This window comes from Pelecanus crispus, chromosome 1, assembly GCF_030463565.1.
Source record: "Pelecanus crispus isolate bPelCri1 chromosome 1, bPelCri1.pri, whole genome shotgun sequence".
NCBI classification, from domain to species: Eukaryota; Metazoa; Chordata; class Aves; order Pelecaniformes; family Pelecanidae; genus Pelecanus; species Pelecanus crispus.
Genome location: NC_134643.1, coordinates 56,703,859 through 56,728,358, shown reverse-complemented (window position 1 = coordinate 56,728,358; position 24,500 = coordinate 56,703,859). Strand labels below are relative to the sequence as shown.

General features: G+C 38.0%; 1 protein-coding gene across 7 annotated transcripts in view; it reads right to left on the bottom strand.

Annotated features, from left to right (window-relative positions):
* Window positions 1-2,148: 2,148 nt before the first annotated feature.
* Window positions 2,149-24,500, bottom strand: part of LUC7L2 (LUC7 like 2, pre-mRNA splicing factor) — a 35,848-nt gene continuing 13,496 nt past the window's right edge. For 3 of the 7 annotated variants that reach the window (XM_075705975.1, XM_075705943.1, XM_075705970.1), the window contains 8 exons: window positions 16,833-16,931; window positions 15,843-15,953; window positions 15,030-15,173; window positions 13,783-13,959; window positions 11,423-11,514; window positions 10,514-10,543; window positions 9,396-9,590; window positions 2,149-3,406 (listed from right to left, as the gene is read on the bottom strand). In XM_075705975.1, coding sequence (XP_075562090.1) covers window positions 3,214-3,406; window positions 9,396-9,590; window positions 10,514-10,543; window positions 11,423-11,514; window positions 13,783-13,959; window positions 15,030-15,173; window positions 15,843-15,953; window positions 16,833-16,928 — 1,038 coding nt within the window. In that variant the 5' untranslated portion in view covers window positions 16,929-16,931 and the 3' untranslated portion in view covers window positions 2,149-3,213. Of the gene's footprint in view, window positions 3,407-8,662; window positions 8,703-8,791; window positions 9,013-9,395; window positions 9,591-10,513; window positions 10,544-11,422; window positions 11,515-13,782; window positions 13,960-15,029; window positions 15,174-15,842; window positions 15,954-16,832; window positions 16,932-24,500 lie in introns of those variants that run through there. The other 4 variants (XM_075705958.1, XR_012830862.1, XR_012830863.1 and 1 more) reach the window with 4 other exon arrangements.

Genomic DNA, 24,500 nt, shown 5'->3' with positions numbered 1-24,500 from the left:
TTTCCTTGGAAACATCACTGTATGGTTCCTCCAGCAGGAAAAGCAACTCACATATGTTCAGGAGACACCCTCATTTCTGGTAATGTGCCATCCTCTAGCCACTTACCATCTCAACATTTTCCTGTTTTATGCTCCCCTGACTTAATCCAGAGTGAGAGCTTTCTGAGTTACAGGAGTAATGCTCGTAGGCTCACTGCATTTCAAACACTTAAATAAAATAATCTACTATTTTTTGCTCAATTTGTACACCTGCAGTCTGATAAAAATTGCCATGGAGCTACAACTACATCAGCAAAATTTCAAAAAGATGCTCAGCTGCAGCATCCTTAGGTCCCCTCAGGAGCTCCCTTCCCTTCCCAGGCTGCAGTAAGCCTCCTTGCAGGACAAGGAAGATATTTTCCTCGAATAGGAATGGCCTCGAGCACTCTCAGCACTCAGGCCCTCGCAAGGACCTGCAGACCTACTAGATCTCTTAAGCGAAGTAGTAGCAGTACAGATCGTGACACAGATTACTGCGCAGCAGCATCCCCCACGGAATTCCTGCAGGTCTAGCACCCTGCCTCCAGTGCTCTCAATCTTGTAAGAATCAATGGCTGAACAAGCAACCAAAGGGAGAAAAGCTGAGCAAACAAGGCTCAGTGTGGAATTCATAAGAACAGTGCGGACAGCTGATACTTGGTGTGACGTGAAGCTAACACACCACGTCTGTAGGATGTATTTGATCTGGGTTAGCCGGCTGAGTGGCTTGATCTTCTGAATGATCTTGCCACTGTATTTATGATCTGGTTCTAGACCAGAAGTCAGATTTAACTATTGCTGACCTGTTTACTGAAGACTGGGAAATTAAAGATCACAAGTAATGAAGACCAAACTATTCGACTGGTGTCAAAGCTCTTTCCCTCACATGATGCAGCAGAGATGGACAGAGATTTATTTCCCCCAGATCCCTTTCATAATGATTTTGACCATGCAAACTAATCTCAGTCAATACCACTCTTCAGCTGTCCAGCAGGAAATACACAGGTGATGAATACCTCAATTTCACCCTCCTGGAAATTAAGGTAACTTGGTTCTGATGGAAGGGTGGAAGATCCTTACTTACTCAGGCACAATTAATAAAGAAGCCATTTGTAAAATCAATGGCATATTATCCAGAATTTGCTAGTAAGGAGTCTAAGCAGTGTTTTGTCACAGTATACAGATTCCCACCCCACCCCACTTTCACAATACAAATTTTCTAGTTGCTGGCTGCAGGGGAAGACAGGTCCTCAGTATTTCTGGAATATTTTTATTCCAGAAGGGAGTTCCAAAGGAGTTAGCAATCCACTCACTGGCAATTCTGCTGTGCAAGATGCACTGACAAATGACTGTTCACCTTTTATCACACCACTAGAACTCCATTAACAAAGGTGTGACAACAGATGTTAGCAAGCACTGATACAGCGTGCTCGTAACAGAGGGACAAACACTGGTAACTTACATTCATCACGCAGCTGGGCCACACAGGAAATCATAAAGCATTCCCAGGGAGGAAACTCATGTTCAGATTTCAAATGGGTAAATAAAAAAAAGTGTTAAGTAGTTAGCCATCGTTATTACAGTATTTCTTTAGGAGCTTAAAACGACATGAATTCAAAGTGGAGGGTATATGCTACATTGAATACAAGTCCTTGCTGAGAGGTAAAGGTCCTGTTCTACCTTTCACTGCCAGCCAAAATACTGCTGAATTATCTACCGTGTTAGAATTATCACCCATGTGTTCTGACCATACTGAAGAGGCTACAGAAAAGACACCGAGGAAAAATGCACACTGTGAATTTATAGTGATATTACACACCCATAATTAGCGGGCCTACAGAGGCACTTGGACTAGGGAGGTACAGAGGAGAGTCTGCAGAACCTGCTGAAAATGCCAATAAGTCATGACAAACACTGCTCTTAAGCATCGCTGTTAAGTAACTCAGTGGTGCTATCTCAAGGAGAACTTACCAATCTCTAAATTCTTCTGTGTGAGGCTAGGGCACATCTTAATAATTTATACACCCTAAAGCACTTTCAATCCAACAGAATTGACAGCAACCCCCTTATGTTAAGGCAGCTTGCACCTAAATGAAATACTGCTTTTTGAAATTGAAGTCATTAAGGAGTTAGTGGTCGTGCCATGATCATTATGATTCTACCTGGTTTTGCCTTTGAAGATCTTAGGAGTCAAGATTGTCATCAGAAAGACTGCTTCTCCTAGAGCACATGTGCATATTAGAAACTCTTAATAACCAAATGTTAGTTTTTAAATGACTGAACTGCTCGGTAACCACCTTAAGAGACCAGTATATCCTCGTTAAGTTATTGGACAATGTGGTTTCCTTTTTTATTTTTTTTTTTTATTTTTTTGTTCTTAATTTTTGTCTGTTGTTGCTGGTTTTTTGTTTGTTTTTAATACAATTAAGGATGTGCTGTTTACACCCCACAAGAAAAAGCAGAAAGAGTCCTTATGGAAAAAAACAAATATATTGAACACATACCAATCAAATGGTACAGATATGGGACTGGCTTCGATTTCAAAATTTACGTAGAAATAAAAAAAGATGTAATGCAACAGCTGTTCAATTTCCAAGTCTAAATAGGCACTGTAAAAAGACATTTCCGCTTTCTCCAGCACACAATCCTGTCTAAATGCTCCCACTGTAATCAACTCCTAGGTTCCCAAACAAAAAAAATCACTGGGAACATAACCTTAGAGTAAAAGTTAATATCCATCCACCCACCCTCTTACAAAAAGCAAACAACAAAAAAAATTCCCCAAAATACAACCTTTCAATGCTGCTGTTTTGACTGGAGCAGAATTGGAGAATTTATAAAGGTTCAAAAGCACCCAAGGCAAGTAGTACAATAGAATTTGTTCACTAACTTGTATTGGAAAGGAGATTAAAAACATTGAGATCTGCATCTTGGTACATAAAACTGTTGTCCTGAATAAAGAGAAATCTTTCAGAAAAGTTTTACAACTTGGTGGAAGTCCAGGACCCAGCTTTAGGCATCATTAATTGATGGGGTTTAATTCTGACTTGGTTATAACCACTTTTATATACTGTACATCTACCCTAGTTGGATCAGTGTCTGGAACTGCTCACTGGTGTCCCTTTGAACAACTGTAAACTAAACCATAGTATGCAACTCCATAGGAAGCTAGAGATCAGGTGAATATACAGCCAGTTATATCTCCCCTGCTTCACGCTCTTCTGAGCTCCTCGGGTCTTCCGATCGGCCATTAGCACTTTCATAAGAACGTTTCTTGTCTTTGAAATCTCGTGGTGACCTCTCTCTTGAGCTTCTATCTTTATCACGTGATGTTCTATCACGATCTCTTGAACGTTCTTTGTCTCTGGAAGATCTTTCTTTTGAGGATCTGAAAAGTGCAGTAAATTTGAGAATTCAAGTTAGTCACGAATCTGTAGCTATCAAACAGCATTTTGATTTTATGCATTTCTTCTTTTTCCAACCAACTTTAGATTTATATAAATAGAAGGGTATGAGAAGACATGAGAAATCATTCTACTTTTCTCCCTTTCCTACTTCCAATTTCAAAAGACAAATATTGATAGAGGCAGAATTTAATCTACATTTATTACACAGTCCAGATTAAGGTCAACGTGCTTCACTCATTTTCAACTTCTGCCCTCAAGCCTGCATTAACAGAAGTTTAATTGAAATTTCTCATTTGTAGTCTCTAGCTTGAGAAGAATGTCTAGCCTATCTCAGATGTATAAATTACAAACTTAAAAAATGTGTTTAAACATGAGAGTTTGATTAAAAGCAGGGGGAAATTAACTTGTGTAATTCTGGAATGAGGCTACTGCATGACAAATAAAACCCAAATCTGGAATATGTGCTACAATTAGGTTTTGTTAGAAGAATTATCCCTTGTGTGATTTTGCAATGTTGGGGTGGTGTTATTTTAAGATATTTTACTCTGATAATAGGCATCTCCAAAACCTTTACAATGGAGCCAGAAAAGAGCTGTGCTGTTAAACAGTCCACATAGTTTTAAACTAAATGAGCTGCCTGTATTGGAAAAAAACTGGATTAGACATCCTCCTCTATATTCCCTCACAGCATGCACCTAAGCCTGTTGTTGAAAAACATCACATGCTCATTTTAAGATGTACTGCAATCATAAAAGAATCTAATACATACTTTCACAGAAAAATCTTAACACCATGCTATAAAGCTAGCCAACTAGTTTCTTAGTCAAAGAATCTGTTGTACTGGACAGTGAGACTGTACTGTTTCCACTTACAGAAAGTTACTGTCATCACCTCAAAGCTTTAAAACTGAAGTCTGCAAAATGCTTCTGCACTAATTTCCTTTTATAAGCTTACAAAGAAGTGACCTTTCATTTTAGTTCCTCAGCTGGAAAGATTACTTTTCCTACAACGTAGTGTTTTGCAAGACTTGGTATTTGCAAACACTGAGATCCACAGGCATTACTCCTATTCCACGAACTACATGTCAAATAAGAAGAGGAGCTACATGCCAAATAAGTTAATACTGGAGTTAGCACAGCTGTTTCACAAGTATTTTGCACTGCAAGTCTGCTGCAGAAGTAACAATGCTTCCAAACTGATTGACTCAGGCTAACCCCAGTAATTAATCCTAGAACAGGCAGACAGATAGGATGTGATGCCATCCACAGCTTTGGCTTTTCATTCAACACATTTCTGGGGGAACATAAGATTAATTCATCCAGCTGTCTCATCTCTCTACAGGTGAGTCTAATCAGCTAACAAGAAGGAAGACTGGCTTTAATGAATCACAGCATAGTGATGTGAAAGTTTATACAATTGCTTTAGCAAGCAGTATTACTACCAGAAGATTTAGAACTAAAATACCATTCCTGCATTTCTCAAGGGCAAGGTATAGCCTTTCGAATCAGAACCTCCACTAGACTTACATTATCTAGAATGCTTGGAAAGCATTACTTCCTAACCGATCAAGCGAATTCTTCAGCAGAAACTGCCCCCTTCACCAGATATGCAGGCAACATCCACACTGTCATGTTCAACTATGAATCGTGTTATAATATGTGATACTGGTTCCAAGACACTATCTGTGGATGCCTGCACTGTGTCTGAGGACAATAATAATAATAATAATAATAAAACACCCCCCCAAAAAAAAACAAACCCAAACCAAACCATAAGCAGCCTTGGACAAAAATCCTAGGGCAGCCTTGGCAGTCTGGGAAAATCCTAGAGCAGCCAGTCAGGTCTAGGAAAGCAGGGAAAGATGTAGCTACAATTTCAAACCTTCCAAGGGGTAACATGTTTGACTAAATGGGCCTGTGCTTTCCCCCTGAGCTTTCTTATCAAAAGGAAAAAAAAAAAAAAAAAAATTTAAAAAGTCTGTAGTTGCCTACCACAGCAGAGAATTAGCATAGGGCTAGAATATTCTGTTGTCAACTAGGATCTAAAGGATCTTTAAAAAAAAAAACCAAAAAAACCAAAACAACTCTTCTACATGCCAAGAGTGGGATTTATCTCACCCAACTTTAAATGCCTGCAGGGTAGACATCTAAGCTAATCAGCCAGATTTCCTTAACAGTCAGCAGAAGAAACAGACACTTTAAGACATGATTTGTTTCCAAATAGACACAAAATTCCGTCAGATGAGACTCATGAGATTTACATCTGACCTAGTCATCTAAAGTCAGGTGAAATGAAGCCCCGTCTTATGACTTCAGGTACTCTATTTGTCCATACAATGTCCATATGGGACTATGTTAGCCCTTGTCACACGAATTCTTGCAAGTGGGCTCAAGCATACTGACACAACCATCTCTCAATTATCTACATTTAGGCCTACTGTCATGATTGATCTTATCATTGAGTATGCATCTCAACACCTAACTGTAAATATTCACTTTCTCATTGCAAATCAAGAAGCACAAATTACGTATTTTGTTTCTAACGAGATGAAAGATGATTCATTTTAGTTACTTGGAATTTACAGCTAACAGCAAGGAAAAGTAGGACTTTGTTTCCATCTGCTCTTGGTAAGCCAGTAATCCAAGCCTGGGTAGACCTAGCATTCCTATTACCTTAGGCATGTTGCTGTTATTACCAGATGAGTTCCCATTATCTTAGACACTACTACCTGCCAGATACTTTGTATATGTTCAGCTGTGCCCACAGACTGTGGAGGTCCGCTCCTTACGTTGATAAATTTGTAATGTGTTCCCAGCCATTAAGAGATTTAAATCTATCCACTTGTTCATAGGGTGAATGATGATACAGATTAAAGAAACATGTTTGACAGACAAATTTATGTATTTGCAGAATTTTCTCAGATATATATAATAAACATCCCTTTACTTTCAGAATTATCTGAGAGGTGGCAGCTTTTCATTTTATGTGAAAGGCTCTATGGAAAATACTTTCTGAAGAAGGGTGGACAGGAAAACCAGAAGAAACTGCATGGTTTGCTGCAAACAGTAACACCCAGCACATGTTTGCTTGTGATAATGTTGTTATACAGAACAAAAGGGGAAAATGAATTCCAGGAGAAGCACATCAAGAGTTTCTCCAGTAAGTCCAGCTGCTAGCATGCTTACAATTATTTATGTTGAAGCCCTAATGGATGCGATCAAAACTGAAAAAAACCCAGATGCATAAACAGGTTTTACAGCAGAATTCAGCAGCCTACAATAACTGCTTTTTATTGTACTTTAACCAAGCCCAAAAATCACACTGAAGGCTTTACGTTAACATAAAATGACGTGACTCTTCCCACACAGTGACCACAACTCCACACTTCTCTTAAGGCCCTAGAATTAGTGGCACCATGGGCTGCCACTGCTGTGGCACCGTAGGCAGCCTTCTTTCTGTTGCTTCCAGTGTCACACTCTGCTCTTCTGCAAGAGTTTGGCAAAGGCACCATCTTCGCCAGATCTGAATTTATTTGGTTATTCAAAACCAAAAGGCTACAACTCCTTCTTGAAGAAGTTAATTGCTGGAGTGTCTTTTATTTTCCAGAGTATTCTTGGCCAGAATTCCTTGGACAACTGACTGTTTTGACCTTAAGGAAGACAGGCTTGAATTTCATGATGAAAAAGTATTTCATCTCAGGATTTTAAGAAATTCGGGGGGGGGGGGGGGGGGGGGGGGGAGTAAAAAAAAAAAAAAAAACACCCACCAAAAAAAGGGATTTGGTAATGAGTACTTCCCTGGACTAGAAAAAGAGTCATAGGAGACAAGGAAGTATAATACATCTATACATCTGAGCCTGCAAGTTCAGGTTTATTTTTGGATTCTGGCATCAATAATGGTATGGTATTCAACAGAAAGACTTCTCCCACATTCATGTGAAAAGCAGCTCTAATGGCTAGAAGGGCATCTCTAAAAAGGAGGTACCCAGCCTGGCTGTAAGTTCAATAGCTATCCTGGTCCCAGTGCAGCAAGGTCATAGCTCTAAGGATTCTTTAGTCTCTTGAAAACACCGTATCAATACTTTGAGAGCAAAAATTTTGATGATCTCAGAGAAATAAGAGGTATGAGCTACTAATGATGGCACAGCAATTTTTTCCCCCTGAAGTTAACAGTAACCAAAACTGTTATTTGTACCAAGGATTCTTCCAACACAGGCGTGTCTCATTCCTTCAGGGCAGGAACTGACATCAGAAGAAATATTTCCAGTACTGAATACCATAATGTTGAAATCTTGCCCTGAAGTACCTTGTATTTTTTAACTCATTCACACAAAACAAAGCTTGAAGGGCTTATCCTTTGATAACATCTTGCAAAAGGACACTGACTTCATCTTCAAATCACCTTGTGCTTTTTCAATTCACCTTTGGCAGCTGAGACTGACAGGTTTACTGTTATATAGATAGCACCAACGGTCCACACCATTTCCTTGTTCTTACATATCTCTCTGCCAACATACAGAAGACAATGCATCATTTGGATTGTGCATATCATATTGGAGAATTTGAACAACTACAATGAGAATCCCGGAAAAATCTATCGGTATAGTTTTCTTCGAAGGACTGAAATTGAGTCTTGCAAGGCTGGATTTCAAATTTGAAGAATTAAAGGCAATCTGAGCATATGCTCTATACATTGGTTCATCCAAGTTAACAAATACGTTGATTCAAAGGAAAATGTCTATTTTAAGACTGAAAAACTACAGGTTTGAAGATCTGCTAATCTGCCATTGTGAATGCCTTGAAGAGGCAGGCTCTTTAGGATAGCTGTGATGACAGGCTACAAATGTTGACTTTAGGACACTAAAGAACACCCTGAAGAATTTTAAATACCAGACACTACTGATTGTATCAACCAGAACGCTGGACGTTTAAGTTTTATCCATGTGCAGCAAAAAGAGGGAAGCAAAAGACTTGGACCATCCCTGCCTTCTATGCTTTCTTACAGAGCACAATGGGACTACAAACACCTACCTACTCCAGGAAGAAAAGCAGCTCATTTTGAGGGCAAAGAGCCCATGAGATACTTGAACACATTCCACACATACATCTGAATCCTTGGTGATTTAAAACCTAAAATCATTTGAATTATAAACCCTGCATGTGTGGCCACTTCAAAACCAGATCTTTTCTCTTCTTGCAAGTCAACAGTCTGTTAGGGTTTTAAGACTGGGCAGCCCATCCACTGTACTGCATGCAAAACTATGCCACGGTGGCTGACCTATATAAGAAAGGAATCCTGGTTATGAGCAGACCTCCCTACCAGATGCCTTGCTGTGCAGTTCCAACACTCTTCTAAATTATGCTTACCTCACTCATCTAAAATAAGCCAGCAAATCCTCAGGAGCAGACAGCAACTGAGTCATTCAAAAGCAACAGCCCCAGACTGCTCTCTGCAGTAATCCTTCAATGAGGGGTTGAGCCAGCTTCCTTGCAAAGCAACATCTTCAGATGCAATGCAACAAGTTTGTTTTCAGGCATATCTAAACTTGTTTTTATCTGGCACAGTACAGAACAGATCGGCTCCAGTGCTGGGAACAAGAGCCCAAAGGAAAAAACAAATGGATGACAGTAAGAGAACTGCTGATATCCCTGGGTTCAAATGGAGATCAACTGTTTCACTTTCTACAGTGCAGGAAGCTGGTAGTATTATCAGCTTGACACCAATACCTTATATCAGTCCTCCAAAACAGAAATAATACATAACGCTAATAACCCTACTATTCTTCTTTTAAAAAAAAAAAAAGGAAAAAATCACTGCTGTATGTCAAATCATAAATATGCTAAAGATGTAACTGAAATCTGAGACAGTCTCAAAGTGTGTTTAAATTACCAAGTGCTAAATGTAAACTTAATTTAGTGTGAAAATTCTCATCACTCATCTAGGAAAAGCCATTTCTAGGCCAACATTTACCTCTTTTTGGAGCTGCGTTCTCGGCTTCTCTCCCTGGAACTATGCCTGCTTCTATGATGGCTGCGACTCCGGCTGCGGCTGTTAGAGCGAGACCTGTGACGATGGCGTTTCTCACGGGATTTGGAGCGAGTTCTTCTCTTTCGTTCCCGGGAGGCTGAGCGAGACCGATGTCTGCGGCGATCTCGGGACCTAGATCTAGGAACAGAAAGGATTTAAACCAGACACTGCATTCACCTGGCTACTCTATCAGTGTACTTTGAATATTATGCACTCTATGCATAAGAAAATCTGTACAGAGAGTGGTCTGCAGTGCTCAGAGCTATTGCCATTGTCCTATCACATGCAAACAGAGAGGGGAAAGCAACATTAGAAATCCTACAAACTCCTTTGTGACTAATGCAGACAATTTTACAGTTAATTCATGACTGTATGTATGGTTACAGCATAGTCAATTCAGGCTTCTGAAAGGAATTAAAAATATGGAAAAAATCTGCTTTTTTAAATTTTAAAATCTTGCCTTTATCAGACAAAGTTGTAGAACTTTGTGATACAGTGATAGGGATCATCTGCCAGAACCTATGTATTATCATCTTCTGAGAAAACAAGACTATATCCTTCCCCATAGCAACTACAATAACACTAGTCTGGAAGGTTCTAAACACCATACAAATTCATGTGGTTTTTTTTTTTTTTAAAAAAAATCACTTTGCAATAATACCTCACTGGCGGCCTTCAACTGTGGAGTTTAGGAAGAAAACTCGTACTACTGATGGGTCATCTGTTGAGAGTTAACTGGGTGCTTAGGATTTTAAAAACATGGGTTTTCACCAAAAGGTATTAACCACAAGCTTCTGTTTGGAGAAAGAGCAATTCTCTGTATTCTAAGCATTATTTGGGACAAAAAGTTGCATTGTAGTAGCCATAAAATAGACGTACACATATAAACTCAGTAAGCATGGTGATAAATACTGTACGAACACCCAGAAAGATGACTATGTAACAGAATGCTTTGTCTGTAAAGATGGACATCTTAAACTAATAGTGCTAGACAAACTCATGTTCCAGCTTGTGAAGGGCTGGCTTCACTGATGATATTCCTTGTCTGCAGATTTATATACCTTTTGGTATGCTTGCTGTGGGATCTGGACCTGAAATAAATGGAAAATAGTACATCAATTTTTCTTACGGAATCTCATTACCAAACAAAGTACAAGATAGTAATGATAAACCAAACTAGTTGACCTGTTATTGTATTTCTTATTTTACTAGCAATTATTTAAAGGCCTTTTATTTGATGTTAACATCTTTGTAACATATTTACCAGGAAACACATCCCTCTGACAACTGTTTTGTGTTTGTTGTTTTTTCACTAATTTTTGAGCCCACCATACTACAAACCCCCCAAAATATCTAATCTCTTTTTTTATTCCCACCCCTCCCACAGAAAAAGCTTACAGTTCAAGTCAGTACTCCCTTATGTCTTGCCAGGCACATATTATCAGACTGCAACAGATTTCAAAGTTTACATGGTTAACCTCTGAAACTGACAAGTCAAGAGAACTGCAGTTCAGATTCCATTCCACTCTAGCCCCACAAGGCCTGGAAGCAAGTATTTCATAGAAGAACAGGGATCCTCAGTCATACCTTCAACTACTTCCAATAAGGAAAACTTCTAACATCTATAAGGAGAATATCTAACATCTAACAGATGTTAGAAACTCACATGTGTGTAAGCTGACATCTGTCAGGTCTCAAAACAAGGTACACACCTGAAAATCATCTCATTTAAAGGCCATTTGTTCAAATATGTAGAGACACTTCTATCTGTAGTTTTTAAAAAGGCTTTCTATGAAAACAACTCAGGTTTTAAGAATTAGACATGAAATTCACTCTCGATCCTTTTAAGCTTCCAAGGAATGCAGACTATTGTGATTCTGCAGATTTAGAAACGTGTATGAACTACATCATAGTTCTCCCATTAAACTTAAATAGGTCATTATGTATATGCAATTAAAATAGATCCCTACCTCCTTAGTTTCTCCCTTTCTTCTCTTTCCCTCTCCTCTCTACGTTTCAGACGTTCCTGATTTCGTTTCTCCTGTTTATCAGCCACAATCCTCTAAAAGCAAAGGAATACATTCATTAAGTTACATTTCAAAATTTCTCAGATGAAGGTGGTATAAAAATAATCTAGACAGTTAATATTCAGTTCTTTCTCTCATGTATATTCCCTTTCCCTTGTGTATATTATTCCCTCTCTCTTCCTCAGTATATATATTTTTTTTTTCTCCAAGAAACAGAAGTTATTGCAGAAGAGCTGCAGCAAATAGATGGGTGCTACATGAAGACCTGAAATATGTAGAGTTATGTAAGTTTTCCACGAAGGGGAATTCAGAGAAGTAAGTCATGCCTTTAATGTGAGAGTTTCCATGCCAATCCTATCATATTTTAGCCACTGCGGAAAGGCGGAAAGGAATCAGAACTGGGAGAGTTAATTGTTTTATTAACTCCTTCAGCTACGCTGTGACAAAGAAATCCTTAGTCTTAAAGGACTTGGTTGGGCTGATACCTAGTTTTGACGCTACTTGTTTCTGTATTGTGAACATGAGACATATAATTAGAGAGGATGCTTCAGCTGATAGCCCCCAGGTTGAACTCACTACTACTGGGGACAAGGCACGCTCAGTAGAGGGCCCTCAGATGTGGAACTCACAACTGGAGATCTGGCCAAACCCAAGTCTCGCCACCTTCTGGACATGATGCAAGAAATTCAACTCTTTGTAAAGACCTTCTTCTGAGATGTGGAATTGCCCCAGCAGCATCTTGATTAGATCTCTGAGGAGAGCTCTGAGGAAGGAGGGGATAGTTATTGTTTTCTTTTTTTGTTAGCGAAGTACTTCAAAAGATTATTTTATTGATGCTTTGGGAATGTGAAATAATTATCCATGCATTTTTTTCCAAATGGTGTAAATAATCAGCTATTTCAACCCTTTATGTCAAATTATATCTATACTTTCTTGTACAATACCAGTAATTTAACTACAAGCAAGGTTTCTTGTTCAAGTGACTCTTTGCATAACTTCATGGAGGGATGAGAGGAAGCACGCATGATCTGCTATGGGCATCTAAGGTTTAAGTTACAGCGGCTATGTTTAGGAGCCTAAATTGCCAATATAGTCAACGGAAAGAGTTGGGCTTTCCAAAGGGTAAGTCACGGTATCCATGCAAGACAGCTGGAATATTATGAAATACAAACCAAGTAAATTTACTCAAACTCAGTAGCAGCGTTTTCTGCTTTTTGGCTTCAACTCATTTAGCTATTGTCTTTAGTGATTTCTACAGTTAAATGCTTAATTGAGCCTTGAACTCTGTAATTTGCGTATTATGATCATAAATGGCATCAGTGTCCAAATCCATCCTCTTGAACACCAAAAGTCTAGAATATAATTCCAGTAAGCCTTTCTTCAGCACACAATTTCTGGTCAAGATAGTGTTGTTTAGGATAATATTCCAACTGGATTTCAAATCTTCAAGCTATAGAGAACATGCAACCTCCCTGTAACAATTATTTTAATAGCTACCCTGACTTCAAGACACCCATCATTTTATATTCTGGCTTTGGACAGGTACAGCCTTGAGCTGCTGGAACTTATTTATTTCCCCTATTGTCAGTTAAGCTTAAAAGCCTTCAAAAATTACTTAAAAAAAGAAATCTTCTTTAGTTGTTGGTACCTATAGAATGAAAGTCACCTCCTAATCTTTGTCCAGATAAAATAAACAAATTGAATTTTAGTCTTTCACCATACAGCAGGCTGTTTGAGCTCCAAGCATTTCTGTAGACCTTTTCTGAAAACTTTGCCAAGTGTTATCATCCTCCTTACATATTGGTATCAAAAATGAGGAGTTCAACACCAGCCCTATTGACATTTTATGCTAATTAAATAACATATTACTCACTTAAGCCCACCACATGTTCTTGCATTTTCAAGAGTCTCATTATTACTTTTAGTTAGTCAACTGGCTAAAAGTCAAGTTCATTTGGCTACCTCCTATGACTGCTCAATATGTTTCACCATCACTGTTGTTCAAAATACAGTTCTCCATTTTACAAGTGGAATCGCATTCTTTGTTCCCAAGAATGCATTCATTACTTTGAACATGCATTTTAATATATCTCAGTGCAAAAGAGGTCATCTTATCAAATTATGCAGATAACTGGTATTAAATTAGAATGTTCAGTGTTTTGTAGACTAATGAAATCCCAAATTTTAAAGTAAAAGGAAAAAAATTCAAATGCCCAGAAAGAAATATTCCATTAAATTTGCCTGGCAAATAATTAAGTAGGAGCACACACATATACACACACAAAAATAGAAGAATGATTTACCCTGAGTTCCTCAAGCTTCTCTCTTATTTCAATAAATCCTAAGTGTAGTTTTCCTCCAAAGTGGTCAGCAAGTCGTCGGTCGTTGTCATGAAGACCAAGATAAGCCGAGCACACTTCACAAACCCGTAGCTTCTGCTGCTGAAAGCTGGAGGCAGGCATAGAATTCCTGTATACTTCCTAGAAAAAACAATTTGCTAACTGTTACTTCTCAATGCACAGAAATACAAAGATAATGCTTTACCACAGATATACTGCAAATCAATAACCAAGTTCAACGTACACCAGCACACCCCTTAGTTAATTCACACTATTCATAAATCAACTGTCTCATTAAGATACAAGGCAGGTTCATTATTTTGAAGATTGGACATATTTAGAAGCAGGACATGAGCAACTGGTTTTGCAAATTAAACAAAGTGGGGTGATTATTACCTTTACTTAAGATAATACTCCTTAGAAGGATGAACAACTTTTTCATATGTAACAATCAATACACATTAACTAAAATTACTGTTAACATATTATGAAAAATATTACACCAGTTTTAATTCTGAACCCAGTTTAAAACAGTACAAGTTTCCTGAGAAACCTACCTGCATTTTAGACACTAATTAAGCACGCTATCTGAGCACAATTTATCTACAGACAGATGGATGACACACAAGCAAGACTGCCATCAACCCCTCTGGTACGATTAAAACAACTGCAGCTATTTGTTTCTATAAATGTAAGTATCTTGGTGAAATATGATATGGAAAAGCTCTTAGTGAGTTCTGCCACGTGATCATTACAACAAGGACTGTTTTGACTTGCCTGATACACAAGCCATTGACTAATTATCTTTCAATTAAGACAATGGTTCATTTCACTAAAGCTTTCCAGTATGAGCCACATCAGGACACCATGAAGCCCAACAGGGCTGCCACAGCAAGAGCTGTGAGACCCAATGAGATAAGTTAGTCCAACAAACACAGACACAACTGTAGTGTCCACAGATACAACTGGCCAAAAAAAAAAAAAAAAATCCATCACCTGTGGAAGCGAGTGTAATTTTAGTATTATAGGAGTGTATTTAAGGTAGAAACTTTAACTCAACAGGATGTTGCAAAGCAAATTCTTTAGTTTTATATGAAGCAATTAGTTAAGGAAGTGGCAGTAGATAAGACATCTTGCATTACACAGATGCCAACCAGTTTAATATTGGATCCTGCCCTCTCCATCCCCCAAGCCTTACACAATCAACTTACTTCTGCTTCTCTCTTCTTTACCCGAGCCTTCTCCACTTCATCCATTACTTTTTGAGATTCTTCCACATTCCCATCAGCTCCAAGCTGTTCTACTTTGGCCAGCAGTTTCCCAATTTCTTCATTCAATTCATGAACTCTTTCAGCCTTGAAAGACAAGGAAAGGCTTACCACAGGAAATGCTTTTAATTATGGAAAACAATCTGAACTACTACCGAGTTACTATATGCAAAATTGGTAGGATAGAATTAAAAGAAACATGCAGAGAGAACTTCTCCAGGTAGAAGTGAAACAGAAGTTGCCTCATGTAAAAACACATGGAGAAAGGCTGAGTTACCAAGTCTATGTACCAACTCCAGAGCAGAATTTTTTTCAGAAACTTCAAGTAATTCACACTGTTGTCTACACCACACAGTCTTGCAAAAGTAGTATTTGTACAACCATTCCTCCTAGCATGTGCGTATATGCACAGAAAAATGATAGAAGTTCAGTTAGAAGATCTGGAGAAAAGCACATCAAATTTTGTTTAGTTTATGGATGAAGTTCTGATCAACAAGTGGAGGAATTACTAACATTTCTATGGCATAGTACCACAGAGAATCAAGTTTCCTGAGCTCAAAAATATCAGAGAGGTCTCTTCCCTGTGTTCTCCTCTCTATGCTTTAAAGGCAGTTTTGGGAAGGATAGAGAAAACGTCATCTTTTTTCCCCTCCTCAGTATGAACTCTCAGATTGAATAGCTTGCCAAAGCCTTAATCTGGCTCCTTAGAAAAACAGACCTTCAAAGAGATGTCAGCAACTAGTTTTACATGCTTACTTTAGCTGCAACTTCAGCACTGATCTCTTCTTGGGTTTCTGCTAGTCTTTTCTTAGCCACTTCTGTTCTCCTGTCACAGTCTGCAATAAATGACTGCAGGTGGTCCATTGCCTGAAACATCAATAAGAACACTGATCAATGCTGTCAAGAACATGAATATTTCATTAGCCTTAACACTTTTCAGGTTTATTAAGTCTTAACTTTTACAAGTTTTTATTAGTGACACCTTTGTAAAACAATTATCTAGCAGTTTATGCTGACTAATCACATATATTAATACACAACAATCATAGTCTATGCATTGTCATAGTTATAAGTATTTGCAGAAATTTGGAAGTTAATCTGTCTTAAGTCTTCTCTAAGAAGAAGTGAGCATTTCTAACATGCATTAAAACTCTTTGAAGGATATTCAGGTTCACCTCACCCAGCCAATACATGCAATACCATAACTTTTTTCACTAGGGTGTGAAGCTATTAAGCATAATTAACACCATCCTCCAAACAACCAAAAAGGTTTTGTTTTTTCTTTTTCCTAGCGAAGACTAACTTCCTAGTTGGGAGTTCAAAACTGTATTACTCAAACTATGGTGTACTGAAACATAGCATATGATTTGTTATCCCCAATACAAAACTTCTTTCTTCGATAAGCACAGAATTTAAGACTCTCTTCAAAGTATACACGGCCTTAACATTTGCTTGCTATTTGGTAACACTAAGGCAACATGCAGGTTTATGATAATTTGTTCTGTGGAAGGCTGTTAACAGTTCTACCTAGAGATTACTACCAATAGAAATTAAATACTCACATATAATCATGAAGAGTCATGTATCTTTTATATAACTGTGCAAGGGTTTCTCTGCCTCTGTCTATAAAATTACTTTCCAAAAGTTTTCCTTCTGTGTGTACCAAAACTTAACTTTTGTTGCTCAGTTAATCCATCTAGGCACACAAATCATGCTTTCTCTCCACCATTAAGACAAAATACATACATCAAGCTCAAAGAAGAAATCTTGATCTTTGGATGCTATTTCGTAGTCTGCCCTTAATGCCAGGTCATGCACCTTCAAACATTCTCCAAGGTCCATTCTCTGAAAAGAGAGACGGAAAGTCATATAACTTTTCAGAAGTGTTACAAGGAATGAAGTTAGCATGATTTTCTTTAACAGTCAAATATTCTGAAGCAAATAATCTCCCCTGTGGGAACGAAGGGACAGTTTAATAAAGCTATAAGACAATACCAGATCTTTAACTAACATGCACAAATCAGGAAGTAATAAAAGCAGACAGAATGAACAGCTTATCTTACCATGATGGCTGTTTGCATTACAGAGTAATGTCCTGCAAAAATGTTTTACTGCAAGTTCAAAAAAGTGACTTAAGTGGGACATCCTGCATTGAATTAAAAACAGCTAAGGAAAACCAAGTTCCCTGCAAATAACTGGCAATTAAATGGTCAAATGCTTGATCTGAACCGTCTGCACGCTCTACTATATGTGTTCCAATTAGATTTATCACCTGAAATAGCTACAACCACAGCGCCACTGTAAGTGCTGCTTAAAAACCGTTCTTGAAGCATTTCAAGTAATATAGCAAAAAATCAAATCCCAGCAAAACATTTTGCAGATGAGCTGAGTGTTGGACTATGTTCAAGAATCAGGGAAGAAAAAGTATAGGTATTTTACGTGTAATCTAAAACCGTCCTCAAATGGGCAGGAAGGAAACATGAACTTAAACTAAGTAGACAGCATCACTAATCTTGCATACAATGCCACTGAGTGCCCAGAATCTTAGTGGGTAATAAATACTGTTTTTTTAAAATTGAAATTTGCATACCATGTAGCATAAGGAATTCTAATTCAATCTGTTCCCTGAAACTTTGTCTGGTGATCAAGACAGAGCAATGTGCGCATGACAACCCCAGACCCCAAACCAACAAAAACCCCCAAACAAACAAACCAACCAACCTCAAAAAACAATCTGTAATGGAAACAAAATTGAACAAAACCAAGGCACCCTCTCTGCAAAAGCACAGGCTGACGTATAATCACTGAAAGTGATTAATATTTGTGTCACTTAAAACCAGCAGAGTTTCAGTTAAGTCTGCTCTTGGCACTGCTCACTTAGTATGAAGAAAAATTAATCCTTTCTTAACATTGACAGTACATAACGGAAGTTGAACGCTGGTGGAAAAAGCTGTTACTGTTGCAATTTAATAACAGTTTTAGAACCAAAACTAAAATAATTAATAACTTTTGTTGTGAGTTTTGTAAATAAAAGATGACTGTTAACTCAGAAACTGCTGCAATGTTATCTGAGCCAAATGAGTGCGCTTTTTTAAAAAATTAACAAAATACTTGCATTTAAGTAGCAATTCAAGCCTCCCTAGTAAAAAAAAAAAAAAACAAAAAAACTCAACCCCAAACATCAATTGCTTTCAACTTCTCAAATCATTAGATGTTCCAACAAATCCATTAGTTTACAGAAGTTGTTGGTTTATTTCAAATATTAGAGACAGAAAAAACATTGTTAAAATACAAAATTTTGAACTTGAAACTTTCTGATAAACTGTAGTTATTTAAATACCCTTCAGCCACCATAAACCTGTTTTCTGGAAAACATTTGATTGCAATAGAGAACATCTGATTGCAATGCTGAAGAAAAAGATTAGCTTTTCCTTTTTCAACTACACAGGACCTCAGCAATTTTGTTAACTGATGCAAATCCACAAAGACCTTGAAGCTGAGCAGTGTATTACAGATATATTTCTAAGTCATTAATTAGATGCTTCATTATTTAAATTGTAGCATTCTTTCAGGAAAGTATTTCAGTACGAGGAAAGCAATATGAAAGAACATTTAAAAATTATCTGAAAATTAGACACTTAATCCCCCTAAAATTCTGAAAAGCTTGTCTTTATGCCGATTCATCACTTGTACTGATAAGGTATTTAAGGTTAAACCATAAAACTCAAGGCCAATCCTGTTTTAAGTGAAGCACTCCGGTTCTAAATGCACAGATAAGGCTAATGACACACTTTAATAGATCTGGATATAATGACAAAAAGCCTGAAACACATCCACCACAGCATCAGAAAAATGCTATTTTAATATGCAATGTACATACACTTTGAATAAATGCATGAAAAACTTCCATCACACTAAAAAACCCAGAATTCACATGACACTGCCATGACACACAGTTCACTTTACATGTGTTTTACACTTCCTTTCTCTCTATTCGGGTGGGATTTGCCCTCTTCAAGACAGTACATTTTCTGATTGCTTCTACTGGGAATCATAAATCCATAGCCTGAAAGGATGGTAATTACTCTGAGCCAGCATTACTACTGAAAAATTTTCTGCCCTTCCTTTATCACTGTGCTGTGCCACTCCATGCTGGCACATCTGCCTGTGCAGCTGAACACAACCTGGGTACTGACTGGGTAAAACATGTTTTAGCAAACTGAAAACAGAGGCAATTTTTCAGCAGTGTCCCTTTGTCCAACTCGTCAGGCAGCCACACAGACAGATGCGCTGACAATATGCAGACAGCAATGGAACAGTGGACTCACGCAGCTAGGGTCTCTTACAGTATCAAGATCCCACTTCAGAAACTCTTAAATAACTTCAGTAATTTTAGCGGCAATTTTGGGGGATGAGGGAGGGGGTTACAGAGAAGTGGGTTTTGTTAGATGTCTCAATCAGAAAACAGGAAATTTTGGCTCCCCTTCCCCGATCTGATCCAGCAGAGTGCAGTCTTACAAATACTCACGTGGCATAACAGACAGGGAGCAAGAACAAGCAGGTACAAGAGAAAAGGATTCTTTTTCATTAGCTTTGCTGCTAAAGAAATTATATTGTTGTTGGAACTGCTCCTTAACATAGCCTGTACTAGTCTTGGCTAATCCTTTGAAAGCACCTTTGCAGAAATATTACTACTAAATGCCTGTCTTAAAAGCGCTACTAGCAAATCCCAAAGTAGAGAGGCATAAAAACCCATTTAAAACTCTTAAACCAGTTTGCGTATTATATGCAAAATCAGGCTAAAAAGCACTTCTGTTGGTATAAGTTATGCAACATTAAGCAAAGACAATTCATCTTGGGGATGATTCATCACTGTCAAAAGTCTATGCTGGATCAGGATTGCTGAGGACCTTAATACACACAGAGCAGCTCGTATTATAATTTGGCTCACACGGCTAGCTGCAAAGTAGATGGACAGCAGATGGAAACGGACGGAAGATACAGTAAGACACATTGTTTTCATCTTCCACATGTCCACCTTGCAATCTGGTGCCAAGACATGCCCTCCCCCAGAGGCAAAGAGCAAGCACTGGTAGGCAGCCATTTAAAGATCAATCACATTTGAAACAGAAGATGGCTATGAGGGAGACTAATGATCAGACACTGAGCTACTAACGAAGGCTTAAAAAGAACGCACATGAACTGTTTTTCACTGTTGATACACCGAGTTTCAGACAGACTTACACTGCTTAAAGTGATTTACAGAGTAGTCCTGATGAGTAAAGCAAATAAAGAAAGGTGAGAACATCCAAGTCCCCGGGCTAGACATAACTGTAGCTTATTGAATATGTGAAGCCACACTTTGGGGCTTTTTGCAGTTACTACACTTTTACTGAAGATTAAAACCAGAAAATCCCTACATATCTGGTAAATCTCTCTTACAATTGAAAGTGATTGCTGAAGATTAGTCTAGAAAATAGTCTAGGCAACCACATGCAAAGCAGGATATCAGGAGTCCTTTTGCTATTGCCGAGCTCTGCTTAAGAAACTAGTGCCTTCTACTAACAGCTTGCTAACAATTTTCTGTAATACTTTTTTTTATTTCTCAGCATTAGATGGGCAATTAAAGTTACCTGATTTCCCAGAGCTGAGGTTTAGACAACTGTTCTCTCATCCCAAACAACCTCATATTGAAATGATTTAGTAATCATTTTTGTCATCCCATCCTCAAACCAGACAGAATGCCTTTGGTATTAATGCAGAAGTATGGATTGCATACATTTAATTTAACAATGATGCATAGCTCTGCTTCAATCAAATCAGGTACCAGGAAAAAAAAAAAAAAAAAAAAAAAAAGAAAAGAAAATCATGTAAGTTAAGTATGAATAGACAAGGAAGAGCTGCCCAAGGACTTAGGCAATAGAGAATCTGGAGTTTATCTGTAAAACAAATCTGCACTCAGAGTAGCTAACACTAACAACTGAACTGGAGACTAAACTCTGATGTGATGCTGTTTCTGGAACATGAAATTAAGAAGGCTTTATTTTCAGATCTTGAGCTACCTGCAGCAAAATTCCGATTTTGGCACTTTTACAACTACTACACATTCCTTTGACACCAGAGATTACATTATTGAATGTATTCTATATGGAGTGCAAAAAGAGCACAGAAAAGCCAAAGCTGCTTAAAACACAGAGGGCTGATGTTGAGCCAAGTTTGACATAGTAGCACACACTATCAATGCTTCTAAAAACAGCATGCATCTTTGATAGGTTTTGAAAGAAGATACTCTAGGCAGTGTTTATGTAGAGAATTCTTTCTAGCTGTAAAGATACCCATACCAAAGCAGTTCACATTCAGCAAGAGAAGGTTTTTTTGTTTGTTTGCTTAGGAAGATCTGACCTGAATGAAAAATTTATATTGGAAGAATCAGTTCTCTTCCTTCATGAAATTGTCAAGGCAACTACTGGGGTCTGTATCAGAACACCCTTGCTATTGATAAGAAGCAGCTGCAGATAGACTCTTTGCCGAGATCTTCCTTATTATGGAACTCACTTGTCATCTGTGCTAACAATTTTGTTTCTGACAAATTTCTAGACTCGTGATAAAGCCCGGCCTTTCTTGTAGGCAACACATGTTCAGAAGGGGTGCCTTTAGGATGATATAATAATGCACCATTTAAGTCCTCTGACTCCACTAACTGGGTTAACTTTTTTAGGACTTCACTAGCAGGAAAGAAATGCTGAGCTAAAAAGAGGCAGAAATTATTAAGTTATTAAAGTCCCTAGCAACCACTGAAAATTCCAGGTATCTTCAGAAGTATACTTCTTTAAAGACATTTCGCCCTTTAACCATTCTCTCACTTCCAAAGACTTCAAGTCCTTAGAATAGATCCTCACTGAAAGACAAAGCTAGCAGCAGTCTTTCTTATTTTAAATATTTCAGTGTTTACATAGTATTTGGTCTTATAGCCTGACTATATAATATATTAACATTGAAGTTAGATAACCATACAGAGAGTAACAAAAAACCCCCTTCACCTAGATAAATTAAACCCATTAAAATGGAATATGGTACAGTCAGTTCACTTTCCTGGCACCGGTCAAAGAAATTAAGAATACGTTCCAAGAGACTGCCATGATCACTTGCTGGAACAACAGAGCACTTCACAATTCATCACCACTGGGCTGAAGGGTACATACTGACATAGCTTATGCAAACCTAATTTAAGTTGATTTGCAAAACTGAAGCAGTTCACCTGATCAAATCAGTCCTGAACTGAAAAGCTGATACCCTCCAGCAGAATGCCTGCTTTTTGTAGCACTACATCAAATAATCACACTGGCACACCTAAGTTTTAGGCACGGAAATAGTTCCACTGAGCCAATGTGACTAGTGGCAAAGAAATGAACTCCAGATTAAAACACCTAACACCTTACTAACACCTATCTGTGGATGTGTGAACTATCCAAACTTCTCTTCCACAGTAAAAAGAGATCTAGACAGTACAGTCAGTGAACCTAAATGGATTCAGCCCACCTTGAGACGGATACCTATTGACAGGGGAACTGAATCTTTCTCTAGGCTCCATGTCTAGATCCCTTCTGACTCCAGTGCAAGCTTCGACACCTAGCTCCTCAGCTGAAACCTAAATTTAGGTGTCTTAATCTGGAACTGAATTCTACCCCTAATAAGCTTAAAGTTAATCACATATTAAAGTATATTGCTAAACCAAGGTCTCAATCTATATGATTTTAGTCAGCAAGAGTCCTGAAGAGCTGAGTGCAATAAATTCATGAGCACCTAAAGATATGCTTAACTGCAGGACTGAGCTGACAGAGCATACTCTGAGGTCTGTATAAATAAAATGGGAGAAGCAATGTTCCTCAACAAATACACATAAATACAAACACAAAGTTAATCCACTGAGCAGAAAGGAGTTTCTCAACCATGGTTTGCAAGACCACATACGGTATTTGTGAATTTTTTTCAGCAGGGAAGCACAATCAAGCTAACAAGAAAGCCGGATTGCTGCAGAAGTGTTGAACTGCTTGAGCTCTTCAAAGATAGTTAGCGGCTTACTATAAATATTCAGGACAGTACTACTTTTAACCTTGTTAAAGGTATTTGCTTTAAACCTTCCCTTGTAATTTTCATTAGTACTCAGCTATTCATTCAGAAACATACAAAGAGAGAGAAAACACAGTTTTACACATCTTGTAACACCTGCTGAAGACAGCACAGAGCTTACATCCAAAGAATGTTGCTTAATAGGTTTGTACCATTACAGGGGAGTCAGATGACTCCTACCTATGTAGCTTCAGTCTTAATTCCATAATATAGATAAATATAAACAAACATTTTTGTAATGCTGATGAAAAATAACTCAAGAACCATGGATGGCTTGGGGAGGGAGGGGAGGGGAACAACTCACAAAAAGCACTAAGCCTGATCATCAGCAACTATTAAGGATAAAAAAAGCTAAAGTGTTAACACTTTAAAACAAAAAAAATTAAATAAAAATTGCTAACTTTAAGTGGTAAATTATTCACTGTGCCCCAGTAGCCAAAGTCTTACTAATCTCTCATTATAAAATTCTCAACTTGAAAGGAATGAGTAAACTCTTAAACCAACTTACGCATGTGAACCAGTGCCCAAGTGATGATTATGAAAAAGCAGAGCACCAAAACATTAAAAAAGTCAGTTAAAAATAAAAGAGCTTTTGCAAGAGGCATTGTCAAAAGCAGGTTCTGAACAGACACTGTTCTACAACCTTGAATACAAAGTCATTTTTATGATCTTACCAATCAGTTTACTATGTGCCTCACACAACCTTCAAAACGCATTTCAAATAAAGAGATAATCACAGAGCACAACAGATTTGGAATTATAATTTAATAAACTGGAAGAGAATGCTATCCTTTTATCTTTGTTCACATTTTTGCTGTTGGACTCACTATTCTACTTATGCCTTCTGTGCAGCTCATTATTCCCACTGCCCCTAGAAGCAGACCACAAAAAAATCCAAACCCACACTCTCCCTCTCTCTCCCCGAAGCGACACAAAAATCATCTCCTGCAGGTACTGAGACACATCTGACTGTGTGACTTAGAATTTTCAATTCTACAAAACCAGAAACCTAGTAGCACAAAAACATGTCCCCAAATGAAATGAAATAAAATAGGAATGTAACCAAAATCTCCTGATTTAAGTACGTAACAATTGAAGCTCATTAACAGACAACTAGACAAGTCTATCCAGAGAAGTGGAAGAAGAGGGTAACTGATACAGAATGAACTGTTCTGTTGGCAACAGCAGCCAGAAAAAAGAATTAAATTTCAAAATACAGCTAATTCTTATGGCTTTACACTCCTAAGTCAAATATTTAGGATTCCTTTAAAGACAACTTTATTG